This window comes from Erinaceus europaeus, chromosome 2, assembly GCF_950295315.1.
Source record: "Erinaceus europaeus chromosome 2, mEriEur2.1, whole genome shotgun sequence".
NCBI lineage: Eukaryota > Metazoa > Chordata > Mammalia > Eulipotyphla > Erinaceidae > Erinaceus > Erinaceus europaeus.
Genome location: NC_080163.1, coordinates 189,229,619 through 189,246,230, shown reverse-complemented (window position 1 = coordinate 189,246,230; position 16,612 = coordinate 189,229,619). Strand labels below are relative to the sequence as shown.

Genomic DNA, 16,612 nt, shown 5'->3' with positions numbered 1-16,612 from the left:
AGGTGGGGCATCACCTGCTCATATTCCCGCTATCTTTGAGATCAGAACTCGTATTTGCCAGTTCAATATCTGCTTTCCCTCCATGCTCTCTCAGCCCGACTGGTCCTGTCTCCCTCCCATTAAAAAAAAAAAAAATTGTTACATTCATACCCCACCCCCAAACCCTCTTCTAGCCAATCCGGAGTCTCCACTTTGCCTCTAGCTCCTTACAAAATCCGTTCCTGGGTTCCCGGAGCCTCTCCGCCCCGCCCCTTCCCACCTGCTCGGCCAATCGCTCATCTAAACCCCGCCCCTTCCCCAAGCTTCCTCTCACAGCTCTCCTCTTCGACGTTAATCCCGCTCTCTTTCAGTGAGTCGACCAATCGCTGCGGGAGGAAAGCGTGCCCAGGATACCTGCAGCCTTAGCGGGTCGTGCGGGAGGGGGGGTGGAGGCGGAAGTGGCGGCGCCGGGCCGCAGGAGTAGGAAGAAGCCGGGGCTGCAGCCGGAGTGCAGCGGCTGCTGGCCGAGTAGCAGGCGCTGCCGCGGCGCCATATTGTGGCCCTCAGCGGCCGCGGTCGAGTCATGGCCGAGACCTACGGTGAGGGTGGTTTGTTCCCCGGCTAGGATCCGGTGTTGGGGCTGGGGAGGATGCTTCCTGCGGGGACGGGGCGGGGCTTTCTAGGCCATGGGGCGGGGCCTAGTGGGTCATGGGCGTGGCTATGGTTGCTGGGGCGGGGCCTGAAGTGTGGGTTTCGGGGGATTAGGGCGGGGTTTGCGTGAGCCAGTCTTGTTGGAGCCGGGGGTGCAGTGCAGGGGTGCAGTGCAGGTTGCAGGCTGCTCCGCGGTGCCGGGGGCGGGACTTGGGTGGGCGGGGCGGAGCTGCCTGGATGACTGACAGGGATTGGGATGCTGGGCTCCTGGGGACCCTGCTGGGATGCTCTGACCCTGAGACTGTCCTGACTGCTGAGGTCTGGAGTGGACTTGGGGAGGAGTCGTCCTTGAATTCGGGGCGGGTCTTAAACTAGAGACTAGAGGCAGGGCCTTGAGCATAGGGTGGGAAGATGGGATTGAGAATTGGAAAGTCAGGATGGAGAAAAGATGGTAGGAAGGGGTGCGGTGTAAGGGAGAGGTTTCAGAGTGATATGGAGCGGCAGTCACTTAGCAGAGAGAGAGAAAAAAAAACAACAGAGAACAAGCGCCAGCACCCTGAGATGGGAGCCAGCTTGTTATTTACAAGAAATAGATTGAAGGCCAGTGTGGAATGAATGAGTCAGGGAGTTGCTGGAGGGGAGCGGTTATCTGTAAGTGAGGGGCAAGGGCAAGATAGTAGACCTTGATAAATGCTGTCAGGAGGCCTTAGTGATGGAAGAGCTAAGGTCTTGAACTCTGGAGCCAAAACTGATCTGCAGTCGAGTCCCAGCTCTGCTTAACTATAGGATTTCCAGCAAGTCAATGAATCTTTCTGGTCTCAGTTTCCTCACCTGGAAAATGGGGTTAAATTATTAGTATGCCTCCCTCATACGAGTTTTCCTGAGGATTAAATGGACTGTTGCTTCAAGTTAAGAGTTCTGTATAAGAATGACCTCATCTAAAGCTTGCTACCTATTGCCCTTTTTAAAAAATTTCTTTATTGGGGGATTAATGTTTTAAATTCAACAGTAAATATAATAGCTTGTACATGCATAACATTTCTCAGTTTTCCACATAACAATACAACCCCCACTAGGTCCTCTGTCATCCTTTTCCAAGACCTGTACTCTCCCCCCCCACCTACCCCAGAGTCTTTTACTGTGGTGCAATACACCAAACTTAAAATTTTTTTTTATTCTTATTAGAGTACTGCTCATCTCTGGCTTATGGTGGGGGGAGGTAGGGACTGAATCTGGGACTTTGGATCCTCAGGCAAGAGAGTCTCTTTGCTTAGCCATTATGCTATCTATACCCCCAATGCCTTTTTTTTTTTTTTAAAGAATTTATTTATTCATGAGAAAGGAGAAAGAGAAAGAACAGACATCATTCTGGTACATATGCTACTGGGGATTGAACTCAGGACTTCATGGTTGAGAATCCAATGCTTTATCCACTGTGCCATCTCCTGGACCACCCCCTCCATTGCCTTTTCTGCCTGGGACTTTCTGTCCCTGTACCTGTGATAGTCTCTTGGTTTCCTTAAAAGAAAAAAAAAAAACTAGGGTGGGCTGGATGGTAATGCACCAGGTTAAATGCACATGGTGGGAAGCTCATGGACCAGCTCAAGGATGCTGGTTTGATTCCCTAGCTCCCCACCTGCAGGGGAGTCGCTTCACAAGCAGTGAAGCAGGTCTGCAGGTGCCTATCTTTCTCTCCCCCTCTCTGCCTTCCCTCCTGTCTTGATTCCTCTTTGTTCTGTACAACAACAGCAATAGCAACAATAACAATAATAACAACGGCAACAAAATGGGGAAAATGGCCTCCAGGAGCAGTGGACTCATAGTGCAGGCGTCAAGCCCCAGTGATAACCCTGAAGGCAAAAAAAAAAAAAAATTACAGTGGGTCAGGTGGTGGCACAACTGGTCGAGTGCACATGTTACTGGTGCATATTTGACCTGGGTTCAAGCTCCTGGTCCCCACCTATAAGGGGAAAGTTTTACAAGTGGTGAAGCAGGGCTGCAGGTGTCTCTCTGTTTCTCTCCCTTTCTATCACCCCCTTCCCTCTCAATTTCTGCCTGTCTCTATCCAATAAGTAAATAATGGTAATAAAAAAATCAATATTTTTATTATTATTTCTGGAAGCTGGTTTATTACCCATTGAGAATGGATTTTTAAGATATATTTTATTTGTTTTATTTCAATGAGCCTGAGAGAGACATACAAAGAGACAGACACACAAAGGAAGACACCAGCATTGCTTAGCTCTGGCTTATGGTGGTGCTGGAGCCTTAGGCCTGAAAGTTTTTTGTATAACTGTGATGCTGTCTCAAGAAATCTTTCAGTTTGATTTTTCCCCCCACTCCCCTGTGTCTTTCTTTCTGGATGGATTTCCTTGATCTTGACTCCGTCTGCTCAGACTTCCTCTTCAAATTCCTGGTGATTGGCAGTGCAGGAACTGGCAAATCATGTCTCCTTCATCAGTTCATTGAGAATAAGTGTGAGTTTCCGGGAGTGGTCCTTCAGAGGAGCACTGGACTGTGGGCATGGGCATGAGAACCACAATTGAGGTGGGAGGTATGGGTACAACTCTAGTGCTGGCTGCTAGGTTCCCGCCTTGGTGTCTGCTCTTTTGCCTGCACTCAGTCACCTAAGCAAGGAGAACAAGTTTGTGCAGGCTGGAGGGGGTCTTGGAGGAGGACAGAGCTTCATCCTCTGAGCCCCTACGTGGCCTCTTCTCTTCTTCCCACCCCCAGTCAAACAGGACTCCAATCACACGATCGGTGTGGAGTTTGGATCTCGGGTGGTCAATGTGGGTGGAAAGACTGTGAAGCTACAGATTTGGGACACAGCCGGCCAGGAGCGGTTTCGGTAAGTGGGCTGGGTTCCCAAGGACACACACACACAGAAAGAGAGAGAGATGCAGAGTCACTCAGAGGTAAGGAAGGATAGGAGCAAGGAGATACAGAGGACAGGCAGGGCAGAGTGAGAGAGCTAGAAAGAAACTGATTCACACGCAGATAACCACAGAGAAGGAGTCTTACAGAGAAGATGATAGAGATAGCAAAAGAGACAGAGATACACAGGAAGAATAAGAGGGCCAGGAAGAGGGAGATTCCAAAGAATCTGATTGATAACTGCATGTGACTGCAGGGATAGAGGCTTATTCTAGGGAGATACAAGGCCTAAAGAAATAAGAAACTGGGGAGATAGCATAATGGTTCTGCAAAAGACTCTCATGCCTGAGCCTCTGAGGTCGCAGGTTCAATCCCCATTACTGCTATAAGCCAGAGCTGAGCAGTGCTCTGGTCTCTATCTCTCAGTATCTCTGTCTCATTAAAATGAAGTAAATAAAACATTTAAAAAAAGAAGAAAAAAAGAAAGACATAGAGACTCACTTAAGTTAAAAAGGGAGGACTAGGGAGATAGTGTACCAGACTTGGAACAGAGTGCCAGATGTGCATGCCCAAGGCTCTAAAGGCACCTAGTTCAGTCACTGGTACACCATATGTCAGAGCTGAGCAGTGGTCTGGTGTCTCACACTCTTATTGGAATAATGAAAATAGATATTGGGCGGAGGGTAGATAGCATAATGGTTATGCAAACAGCCTCTCATGCCTGAGGCTCCAAAGTCCCAGGTTCAAGCCCCCACACCATCATAAGCCAGAGCTGAACAGCGCTCTAGTTAAAAAAAAAAAAAAAAAAAAATATATATATATATATATATATGTATATGTATATAATTTATTTATTGGATAGAGACAGCCAGAAGTCGAGAGGGAAGTGGTTGATAGAGAAACACCTCGCAAAGCTTCCCCCCTGTAGGTGGGGTTGGGGGCTCAAACCCAGGTCCTTTCGTGTTGTAACGTGCGCCTAACGAGGTGCACCATAACCTGGCCCCAAGAAACAAACAAGCAACAACAAACAATAATAATAAAACAGTGCTGATGCCCATATTGGGGAGCTGTGGGACTGGACCCCTGTAATAACAATTCTGGAAAACAGCATTTCCTGGGGTCAGGTTGTGGTGTACCTGGTTGAGTGCACACATTACAGTGCACAAGTATACAGGTTCAAGCCCACGGTCCCCACTTGCAGGGGGAAAGCTTTCACGAGTGTTGAATCAGACCTGAAGGTGTCTATCTTTCTCTCCTCCCCTCATCTTTCCCTCCTCTCTCTATTTCTCTGTGTCCTGTCCAATAACAACAGCAGCTATGACAACAATAACAACTACAACAAGCACAACAACAAGGGCAACAAAATGGGAAAAATAGCCTCCAGGAGCAGTGGATTTGTAGGGCAGGCACCAAGCCCCGGCAATAACCCTGGAGGCAAAAAGAAAAAGAAATCAGCATTTCTTCAAGAGAGCAATTGAAAAAAAGATGCAACAGAAAGGACAATTTGAAAGAATGAGACACACACTCAGGAAGGGGAACAAAGAGAGCAAGAACGAGATCAGGGAGATAAGTAGCATGAGGGGCCAGGAGACAGGGAGAAGGGCACGTGGAACCAGAAAGCTGGGGAAATACAGCTGTGGAGCTGGGGGGGCGGTGTTAGGGGTGGCAGGAAGAGAAGTGTGCAGGGCTTGGGGCACAAGCTTTTAGGAACTGTCTACATAGATAACGATAGACAAGTAGATGTCCTATCTTTCTCTGGAGCATGGAGAGAGGTGTAGGAATTCCTGTCCTTGTGATCCCTGGGTAACACTTAGTAGCTGTTGAGTGTGTGTGTGTGTGTGTGTGTGTGTTTATTGTATGAGGTATACAGAGCTCTGATGGGGACACACAAGTGTGTGACATGGGTTGGGTTTGCAGCAAGTTCTCAATACACACTTGCACACTTGTGGAATGACTGAATTCTGGAGGGACCCTGTGTGGTGACACAGAGAGATGGAGATAATCAGCCTTCCTTTGGCACAGCTGGTGAGGGACAAGTAGACACACTTGTATAGCATCTGGCTGGATCTTGGTAGGGAAGATAATGTGGAATGTTGAAAGAGGCCCAAGATATAGCACCGTGATAGAGCTTTGGACTTGCAAATGTGAGGTCCTGAGTTTGATCCCTGGCACTACATACAACAGAGTACTGCTTTGGCTCTTTTGAAGTTCCTCTCTTTGCCTCATGGAATATATACTTTTTTTTGTCTCCAGGGTTATTGCTGGGGCTCGGTGCCTGCACTACGAATCCACTGCTTCTGGAGGCCACCTTTTCCCTTTTGTTGCCCTTGTTGTTTATCATTGTTGTTATTGCTGTTATTGTTGTATAGGACAGAGAGAAATGGAGAGAGGAGGGGGCAGACAGAGGGGGAGAGAAAGATAGACACCTGGAATCCTGCTTCACCACTTGTGAAGCAACCCCCCTACAGGTGGGGAGCTGGGGGCTCGAACCGGGATCCTTCTGCTGGTCCTTATGCTTTGCGCTATGTGCACTTAATCCACTGTGCTACTGCCCAGCCCCTGGAATATAGTCTTTAAAAAGTGTGGAAGGGAGGCTGGGCAGTGGCACATGTTACTGTGTGCAAGGACCCAAGTTTAGGCCCCCAACCTCCACATGTAGGGGAAAATCACAAGCAATGAAGCAGTGCTGCAGGTGTCTCTCAGTTTATATATATATTTTAAATTACCTTTATTTGTTCTACTGATATAGCCAGAAATCTAGATGGAAGGAGTGGAGTGAGAGGAAGAGAGACACACCTGCAGCATTGCTTCACCACTTGCAAAGCTTTCCCTCTGCAGGTATCTATCTCTCTCCTTCTTTGTCTTCTCCCTCTCTCAATTTCTCAGTTTCTGTTCAAAGATAAATAATTTTTTTTTTAAAAAAAAGACACATTGAGGGCTAAGGATATAGCTTAGTGGTGATGCAAAAACTCTTCCATGCCTGAGGCACTAACGGTCCCAGATTCAGTCCCCAGCACCACTGTAAGCCAGAGTTGAGCAGTGGTCTGGTAAAAGAATAAGAATTAAGAAAAGGCATTGAATGAGGGTCAGATGGTGGCTCACCAGGTAGAGCACACAAATTACCATACAGATAGACCTAGGTTCAAGTCCCCTGACCCCCATCTGCAAGGGGGAAGCTTCATGAGGGGTAGAGCAGGGCTGCAGGTGTCTGTCTTCATTGCCTCTCCCTCTCCTTCTACCCCCTCCCCCTTTCACTTCAATCAAAAGAGAAAGTAGAGGGAGTTGGGCAGTAGCTCAGTGGGTTAAGTGCACATGGTGCAAAGTGTAAGGATCCCGGTTTGAGCCCCTGGCTCCCCACCTGCAGGGGAGTCGCTTCACAGGCGGTGAAGCAGGTCTGCAGGTGTCTACCTTTCTCTCCCCCTCTCTGTCTTCCCCATCTCTCTCCATTTCTCTCTGTCCTATCCAACAACAACATCAATAACAACAATAACAGTAACTATAATAAAAAACAATAAGGGCAATAAAAGGGAATAAATAAGTATTAAAAAAAAAAAGAGAAAGTAGAAAAAAGAAAAGAAAGGGCCACTGGGAAAGCACATCAAGTTAAGTGCACATGGCATGAAGCGCAAGGACTGATCTGAGAATCCTGGTTTGAGCCCCTGGCTCCCCACCTTGTCTTTTCACAAGCAGTGAAGCAGGTCTGTATGTGTCTGTCTTTCCCTCTACTCTGTCTTCCCCTCCTCTCTCAATTTCTCTTCTGTCCTATCCAACAATAGCAATAACAACAATAATAATAACAACAATGATGAACAATGGCAAAAGGGGGAAAAAATAGCCTCCAGGAGCAGTGGATTTATAGTGCAGGCACTGAGCCCAGCAATAACCCTGGAGGCAAAAAAAAAAAACAAAAGTGTAGAATGAATGAATGAATGGATAAGAGAGCAAAGGAGAGGAGGAGAGAGCCAGAGAGAAAGAGAAAATTGGCAACAGACATACACACATACGACAGAGGAAGAAGACACAGACCAATGGAGACTTACAGAAAGATAGGGACACATAGACAGCCAAAAGAGAAATTGAAATGGAAGCAAGAACCACAGCAAAGTTTGAGGGATAGACCCTCAGTGAAATGGCAGGGCCTCCGAACCACCAGTCTCTCTCCACAGAGGGGGGCAGTGCTGGGGCAGACCCCAGCCTCGGGGGTGACCGGGTCCCCCCATGGCCCCACAGGTCGGTGACGCGAAGTTACTACAGAGGGGCGGCTGGAGCCCTGCTAGTGTATGACATCACCAGGTAGGTGCATGGTGTGGGTGGGGCCTGGGGGCTGTGGGCGGGGCCCGGGGCTGTGGGTGGGGTCTTTCATTCACTTATTCCCCCCTCTCCTTCCTTATAGCCGAGAGACCTACAACTCTCTGGCGGCCTGGCTGACAGATGCTCGCACCCTGGCCAGTCCCAACATCGTGGTCATCCTCTGCGGCAATAAGAAGGACCTGGACCCAGAGCGGGAAGTCACTTTCCTGGAAGCCTCCCGCTTTGCCCAGGAGAATGGTGAGGGCCCTTGGGTGGGTTCTGGAGGAGGATGGGGATTGGAAGGGGAAGTGTCTGTGGATGGGCACTTCTTTGCTGTCTGATTTAGAGATCAGGGTTCACATCTCTGAGTAGCCACACACAGGCTGTACGTGTGGCCACGCTGGACCTTGGTTTCCACATCTGGAAAGTGGGGGAGATACTACTTCACATCACTGGTTCAGGGGGCTAATCCCTGGAAAGCCCGTGGTGCCTCCCCTGGCCTGGCCTGGCCTGGCCTGGATGATTGTTTAATTAATGGTGGCGACTAAGTTTTCTTTTCTTTCTTTTTCTTTCTTTTGAATATTTATTCCCTTTTGTTGCCCTTGTTGTTGTAGTTATTGTTGTTGTTATTGATGTCGTCATTGGATAGGACAGAGAGAAATGGAGAGAGGAGGGGAAGACAGGGAGGGAGAGAGAAAGACACCTGCAGGCCTGCTTCATCACCTGTGAAGCAACTCCCCTGCAGGTGGGGAGCGGGGAGCTCGAACCGGGATCCTTAGGCTGGTCCTTGTGCTTTGCACCACCTGTGCTTAATCCACTGTGCTACCTCCTGAGCTGGGCAGGACTTTAGTAATAATAAATATTGAAAACCTCACATTGGTCAGCCATCTGGCTTAGAGCTTGCCCCTGCTCCTCTAGTCTGTTAGTTCCAAGCTGAGAGGCAGAGCCTCTGAGGCCTTATCATGTGCGGGTAGACTGCAGTGGCCTGGCCTGGGCTCTGTGGTGCTGGGGACACTGTGATGAAGCCAGCCCAGGCTCTCAAGGGCTCACAACCCAGTGGAGATGGGTGGGTGGAGATAGACCCAGTTCTAGGCAGTGGCAGCCCTGAGAGGCCTGAGCCTTGATGGGGGAGGCTCAGGCTGGAACGGGACTGTAGAAACCAAGAGCAGACACCTGACCCTTCCTGGGATGTCAAAGGGCTTCTAGGAGAAGGAGGAGGTATGTGAGCTGAGCTCTGAAGGAATTGCTCAAGGGGTACTTGGGAAGAGGGGGTATCAGGATGGGAAGGGGGCAGTATACATAGAGGCCCAGAGTCAGGGCAAAAGGGGGGATGTTTGGAGGACAGAAAGAGGGGTGGCAGGTCAGAGTCAGAGTGGAAGATGGGGACTGTCTGAAGTCCTGACTTTCTGAGAGCTTGACACTCCCTCTCCTCTATATTCCTGTCTCTCCCAGAGCTGATGTTCCTGGAAACGAGTGCTCTCACAGGTGAGAATGTGGAGGAAGCTTTCCTGAAATGTGCCCGCACCATCCTGAACAAGATCGACTCAGGTGAGGGGCCCCTGCCCCATGCAGGTGGGAGTCACGGTTCAGAGGCCTCTGAGGGGCCTGTTCTGACCTCTTCCACCCCCACCCCAGGTGAGCTGGATCCCGAGAGGATGGGTTCAGGCATTCAGTATGGTGATGCGTCCCTTCGCCAGCTACGGCAACCTCGGAGCGCCCAAGCTGTGGCCCCTCAGCCTTGTGGCTGCTGAGACCAATGGAACCAGGTGGGAGACTGGGGATTTGGGGTTGTGGGCCTGGTCAGACTCCTGGCAAAGGGGGGGTGGGGGTGGGGGCTGGGGTGGAGGTAAGAGACATGGAGACAGGAGAGGATGAGAGGTACAGTAAGAAAAGATGAGGAAACATTTTTTTAAATCTTTATTTATGGATAGAGACAGAAATGGAGAGGGAAGGGAGAGATAGGGAGAAAAGAGACAGAGAGACACCTGCAGCCCTGCTTTCACCACTTGTGAAGCTTCCCCCTTGCAGGTGGGGGCCAGGGACTTGAACCTGAGTTCTTGTACAGTGTAATTTGTGCACTCTATTGGATGTGTCATCACCTAGCCCTGATCTTTATTCCTAAATACTTACTTTATTTATTTCATGAGGTAGAGAGAGAGGTGTGAGCATTCACTCTGGCATACGTGGTGCTGGGGATTGAACTCAGGACCTCATGCTTCCAAATCCAGCTCTCTGCTGTGATGCTATCTTCCAGGCCTCATAAATAAATTGAAGGGACTGGATGGTGGCTTACTGAATAGAGTGCACACATTCCCATGTGCAAAGTGACAGGTTCAAGCCTCTGGTCCCCACCTGCAGAGGGGAAGCTTCATGAGTGGTGAAGCAAGGCTGCAGGTGTCTCCCTTCTCCATCTCTCTCTCTTCTGTCTCTCAATCTCTATCCTAAAACATTGACTGTCTGAAACGATGGAGTTGCATCAAACCCCAGCAATAACCCTGGTGAGAATATATATATATATTATATTGGTATTTGAGAACCCAGTTAGGGGCGCAGAATATAGTTGAGTGAAAGATCACATATTTCTCATGTATTTCTCAGACATTCAAGACCTGTAGCTCTACCTGCTATTTCTTAGGCCTCTGTGCTGCTCCCGCCCCCAAACCCTTGGCATCTCCAAGGTGGAAAAGCAGTTAGACTTTACAGCTGCTTTACAGTATATCTCAGTAGCATGGGTTTGGAGACAGACACAGAGGGAAGCAGAGAGACAGTCAAGGATGCATTCTCTGGGCAGCTCTCCCTTCCTTTCAAGCCTCTTCCTCAACAGAGGCATGTGAATGGGTGCGCCAACCTGCGTCCTTCCTCACACTACCTCCCACTCACATCTGGTCCCTGCAAAAATGCCGCTTCCTGCAGGAAACCTTGATTGGCTTCCCAGATGGGGTCATTTCCTCCAGCCTGGTGGTCTCCTCACCGCCGCCTGCTCCTTTCCTTTTTGAAAGCATTCAACTCTGCCGCACTTGGTCATTGTTCTTTGGACAGCATCTGCCTTTCCCATCTGTACTGGAAGGGAGGCGGGAGGGCAGAGACCCAAGGCTGCTGGTGCTTCAGCTGTGCCTGTCTGTTTAGATCCCCTCTGACTCTCGGCTAGCTCTTTCTATCCTTTCTGGGCCTTGCTCTCCATCTGTGCAGTGAGGTTGACTGTGGTCTCAGCCACGACCTGGGTGGTGGTACAGTGGGGTAAAGTGTTGGACTTTCAAGCATGCGGCCTTGAGTTCAACCCCCAGCATCACATGTCCCAGAGTGATGCTCTGGTTCCCTGTCTCTCCTTGTATCTCTCTCATTAATTTAAAAAAAAAGGGGGGGGAGGACAAAAAATAATAGCCCTTGCCTCTTGTGAGTATTGAGATTAAAAAGGCTAATTTCCGGAAAGTGCTTAGAGTAGGGATCAGTACTTAGTAAAGACTCCCAAAATTAGAATTGCTGATTATTATTATTTTTTTCTTTCTTCCAACAGTTTAGAGCCTGGGGAGATGGCTCTCCCAAAGACTTTTATGCCTGAGGCTCTGAGGTCTCAGATTCAGTCCCAACACCACTATAAGCCAGATCTGAGCAGTGCTCTGGTGTCAGTCTCTTTCTCTTTGTAGCTTTTGTTCATTAAAAAATAAATAAATTGGGAGTCGGGCTGTAGCGCAGCGGGTTAAGCGCAGGTAGCGCAAAGCACAAGGATCGGCATAAGGATCCCGGTTCGAACCCCGGCTCCCCACCTGCAGGGGAGTCGCTTCACAGGCGGTGAAGCAGGTCTGCAGGTGTCTATCTTTCTCTCCTCCTCTCTGTCTTCCCCTCCTCTCTCCATTTCTCTCTGTCCTATCCAACAACAACAACAATAATAACTACAACAATAAAACAACAAGGGCAACAAAAGGGAATAAATAAAATAAAATCAATTAATTAATTAATTAAAAAAAATAAATTGGGAGTTGGGCAGTAGGTAGCGCAGCGGGTTAAGCGCATGTGGCGCAAAGCGCAAGGACCGGCCTAAGGATCCCGGTTTGAGCCCCTGGCTCCCCACCTGGTCTGCAGGTGTCTATCTTTCACTCCCCCTCTCTGTCTTCCCTTCCTCTCTCCATTTCTGTCTGTCCTATCCAACAACAACATCAATAACAATAATAATAATCACAACAACAATAAAAATAAATAAATTAACACAATAATTTTATTATTATTATTATATTTATTAATTAGATAGAGCCAGCCAGAAATTGAGAGGGAAGGGGGAGACAGAGAGGGAAAGAGACAGAGATATACCTGCAGCATTGGTTAACCACTTGTAAAGATTTTCCCCTGCAGATGGGGGCTGAGGGCTTGAATCCGGGTCCCTGTACACTGCAACATGTGCGCTCAACCAGGTGTGCCACCACCCAGCCCCAACACAATAATTTTCAAAAAGGTTTTTGTGTGAGTCGGGTGGTAGCACAGTGGGTTAAGCACACATGGTGCAAAGCGCAAGGATCCTGGTTCGAGCCCCCGGCTCCCCACCTGCAGGGGAATCACTTCACAAGCGGTGAAGCAGATCTGCAGGTGTCTATCTTTCTCTCCCCCTGTCTTCCCCTCCTCTCTCCATTTCTCTCTGTTCTGTCCAACAATGATGACATCAATAACAACAACAATAATAACTACAACAATAAAAAAGGGCAACAAAAGGGAATAAATAAATTTTTAAAAAAAGGTTTTTGTTTGTTTTTGTCACCAGGCTGTTGAGGCTTGGTGCTTGCATGACCCCATAGATCCCTGCTGCCATTTTTTTTTTTTCCTTTCCACTAGATAGAGGTTAGAGGCAGATACATGGGGTAGGAGGGAGAAAAAAAGATAGGGAAAGAGTGACACAGGCTGGGGAGATAGCATAATGGTTATGCAAAAGCCTTCCATATCTGAGGCACCAAAAGCCCCAGGTTCAATTCTCAGCACCACCATAAGCCAGAGTTGAGCAGTGCTCTGGTAAAAACAAACAAACAAACAAACAAAAAAACACCACAACACTGCTCCACCACCTGCAGGCATGTGGTGGCCTAGAGTTCAAACTTGGGTCTTTTTGCTTGGTAATGTGTGTTCTTTTATCAGGTGAGCCACCTGCCAGCATGGGGAAAGGAAACAGGTAGTAGTTCACCTGGTAGAGTGCATATATTACAGTGTGAAAGGACCAGAGGTTCAAGCCCCAAGTTCCTACCTGAAGGGGGAAAGCTTCCATCTCCTCCCCTACCCCCAGCTTCTGTCTGACAGAAGTACCTTTTAACAAGGTACTTCTCTCTCTCTTCCTTTCTTTCTTTCTTTTTTTTTTTTTAGATTTTATTTATTAATTAGAAAAGAGAGAAAGAGGGAGTTGGGCGGTAGCGCAGTAGTTAAGTGCATGTGGCGCAAAACACAAGGACCAGCATAAGGATCCCAGTTTGAGCCCTCGGCTCTTGACCTTCAGGGGAGTCGCTTCACAGGCAGTGACGCAGGTCTACAGGTGTCAAAAATAAAAACCAAAAACAAAAAAGAGAGAGAGAGAAAGAACCAGATGTCTCTTTGGTACATGTGCTGCCAGGGATTTCATTCTTGAGAGTCTTAATGCTTTATCCACTGTGCCACCTCCTGGACTACTAAAAAAAAAAAAAAAATCTTTATTTATTGCATAGAAACAGCCAGAAATCAAGAGATAGAGAGGGAAAGAGACAAGAGAGAAACCTGTAGCCCTAGAAGCTTTCCTCCTGCAGGTAGGGCCTGGGGGTTTGAACCCGGGTCCTTTTGCATTATGACATGTGTGCTTAACCAGGTGCGCCACCACCGGACCCCTCTCTGACTCTATGGAAATAAATACATAAGGTGAGAAAGATAGCATATGTAGACAGAATATAAGTGCCTGAGGCTCTGAGGTGTCAGGTCCAATTTCCCACATCACCATAAGCCAGAGCTGAGCAGTGCTCTGGTAAACATAAATAAATGAAAAGGAACATCAATCGGGGGGGTCAGGCAGTGGCACAGGTGGTTATGTGCTCACATTCTAGTGCACAAGGACCCAGGCTCAAACCCCTGGTCCCCACCTGCAGGGGGAAAACTTCAGGAGTTGTGAAGTAGGCCTGCAGGTGTCTCTATTTCCCTCTCCACTTGTATCTCCCCCTCCCTCTCATTTTCTCTCTCCCTCTCTCCCCCTCTCCCTCTCTCTCTCTCTCTCTCTCTCTCTCTCTCTATATATATATATATATATATATATATATATATATATATATATCAGGGCCCCCAAACTGGTTTCCTAGTTCATTAATGCAGTATAGCATATTGGAATCACTTGGAAAACTTTAAAAACTATTGCTGTGGGACTGGGCAGTGATACACCCAGTAGAGAACACTCATAACCATGTGCAAGAACCTGGGTTCAAGCTCTGAGTCTCCATCTGCAGGGGAGAAGCTTAAGGAGTAGTGGAGGAGTGCTGCATGAGTCTCTTTCTCTCTCTATTTCTGTCTCACTAAGAAAAGTGGGAGGAATTGGGCAGTAGCACAGCAGGTTAAGCACAGGTGGCGCAAAGTGCAAGGACCGGCGTAAGGATCCCAGATCGATCCCCTGGCTCCCCACCTGCAGGAGAGTTGCTTCACAGGCAGTGAAGCAGGTCTGCAGGTGCCTATCTTTCTCTCCCCGTCTCTGTCTTCCCCTCCTTTCTCCATTCCTCTGTTCTATCCAACAAAGATGACAACAGCAATAACAACAACAACAATAAACAACTAGAGTAACAAAAGTGGAAAAATAGCCTCTAGGAGCAGTGGATTCATAGTGCAGGCATAGAGCCCCAGCGATAACCCTGAAGGCAAAAAAAAAAAAAAAAAAGAGAAAGCTAGAGGGACCAGGTGGTGGTTCACCTGATAGAGCACCTGGTCCCCACCCACAGGGGGAAGCTTCACAAGCAGTGGAGCAATGCTTCAAGTGCATCTCCTCTGTTTCTTTCTCTATCTTAAAAAAAAAGCAACTATTGGCTAGAGAGAAATCAAGAGGGAAGGTGGAAATAGAGGGGAGAGAGAGAGAGAAGGAGAAAAAAACAAGACATTGCTCTGGTACCTGTGTTTCTGGGACTCCAGCTTAGGACCTCATGCTTGAAAGTCCAATTCTCTCTCTCACTCCACTTGTGAAGCTTCCTCTCTTGCAGGTGGGGACTAGGGACTTGAACCCAGGTTCAAACCCTTGGGCATTGTAACATGTATGCTCACCCAGGTGTGTCTTTCTTCTTTTAATTTAATTATTGACACCAGGCAAGTTCATGTCTGCATTATGATTCCACTACTCCTGGCAGCCTTTTCCTTCCTTCCTTCCTTCCTTCCTTCCTTCCTTCCTTCCTCCCTCCCTCCCTCCCTCCCTCCCTCCCTCCCTCTCTCTCTCTCTCTCTCTTTCTTTCTTTCTTTCTTTCTTTCTTTCTTTCTTTCTTTCAGATTTTATTTATTAGTGAGAAAGATGGGAGGATAGAGAACAAACCAGACATCACCCTGGTACACGTGCTACTGGAGCTTGAACTCGGGACCTCATGCTTGAGAGTTCAGTGCTTTATCCACTGAACCATCTCCCAGACCACAGCCTCTTTCCTTCCTTCTTTCTTTTCTCCTTCCTTCCTTCCTTCCTTCCTTCCTTCCTTCCTTCCTTTCTCCTTCCCTCCCTCCCTCTCTTTCTTTCTTTCTTCTTCCTCCTTCCCTCCATTTCTTTCTTTCTCCCTCCCTCTCTTTCTTTCTTCCTTTCTTTCTTTCTTTCTTTCTTTCTTTCTTTCTTTCTTTCTTTTTCTATTTCAGAGAAATTGAGTTAGGAGGGTGGAGAAGGAGAGACATCTGCAGCACTGCTTCACCACTCAGGATGCTTCCCCCCTGCAGATTGGGAGACTTGAACCTGGATAATCTGTTCACTCAACTGGTTGTGCTCAGCTCCCTCTCCTTCTCTCTGTTTGTCACCATCTCATTGAAAGAGAAAGAAGAAAAGTGGCCACTGGGAATACTGGAATTATGCACACACTAAGCCCCAGTAATCACCTTGGTAGTAAAAGCAAATGAACAAACCTAGAAAGCCAGATAGACGATGCAGAATTGGAGAAGGAGAAGGGACTCGGCAGACTGAAATGACATAGCTGGACAGTGCCAGCACCCCTCCAGCCACCACAACCTTCTCTTTCAGCTCACCTGTTCTCCAGGATCAGCCCTGTCCTTCCGGCTGGGGCCCAGCCCCTAGGAAGCTATACCCCCTCACCTGCCCTGGCCCCGGAGACGCTGCCCTGCCACCTCTCCCCCATTCCTGGCCTGGTGGGGCCTGGCTGAGGGGCAAGACTGAGCCATGGGGGAAGGGGAAATCTGTACCTGCTGCTGCTTCCTCTGTCTTGGCTAACCCCTGTCCCCCAACCCTTAATCAAACTCAGAGTTCCCTAAGCCTGAGACCAGGGCCACAGTGGGCCCAGCTTCCCACCTGGCCCTGCCATTGTGAGTATGTGTTATTTATTGCACAGAGCCTGTCTTGTCTCTGCCCTGCCCACATAAAGCATTGTTTACACCTATGTCTCGGCCTCTGTCATTTTGGTGTATTAGGGAGGGCAGATGGGAGAGGGGCCTGATAGAAGAATCAAATCCTATGGTACTGTGTTTGGGGCCTATGTTTGGGGTTGCACCTTTTGAAGACGGAGTTTGTCACTGGCACCACGTGCATATGTTGTGACCATGTGTGGCATGCATGTCGTTGTGGAGCATGTGTGCTAGTATCTTTTGGAATATGTGCTACTTGTGGGTGTGAGACACTATTGCTTGTGACTACTCTCATAAA

General features: G+C 48.4%; 1 protein-coding gene across 2 annotated transcripts; it reads left to right on the top strand.

The window, feature by feature from the left end:
- Positions 1 to 438: 438 nt before the first annotated feature.
- RAB4B (RAB4B, member RAS oncogene family) lies at positions 439 to 16,349 on the top strand. 2 transcript variants are annotated; one of them, XM_007537907.2, is made up of 8 exons: positions 440 to 578; positions 3,027 to 3,107; positions 3,364 to 3,478; positions 7,735 to 7,797; positions 7,898 to 8,052; positions 9,247 to 9,342; positions 9,430 to 9,560; positions 15,977 to 16,349. In XM_007537907.2, exons 1-7 carry the CDS (start codon positions 563 to 565, stop codon positions 9,543 to 9,545), a joined length of 642 nt encoding a protein of 213 aa, XP_007537969.1. In that variant the 5' UTR covers positions 440 to 562; the 3' UTR covers positions 9,546 to 9,560; positions 15,977 to 16,349. The 2 variants fall into 2 exon arrangements, with proteins under 2 accessions (XP_060041972.1, XP_007537969.1); XM_060185989.1 differs by lacking the exon at positions 3,027 to 3,107 and having other exon boundaries at positions 439 to 578.
- Positions 16,350 to 16,612: the final 263 nt, after the last annotated feature.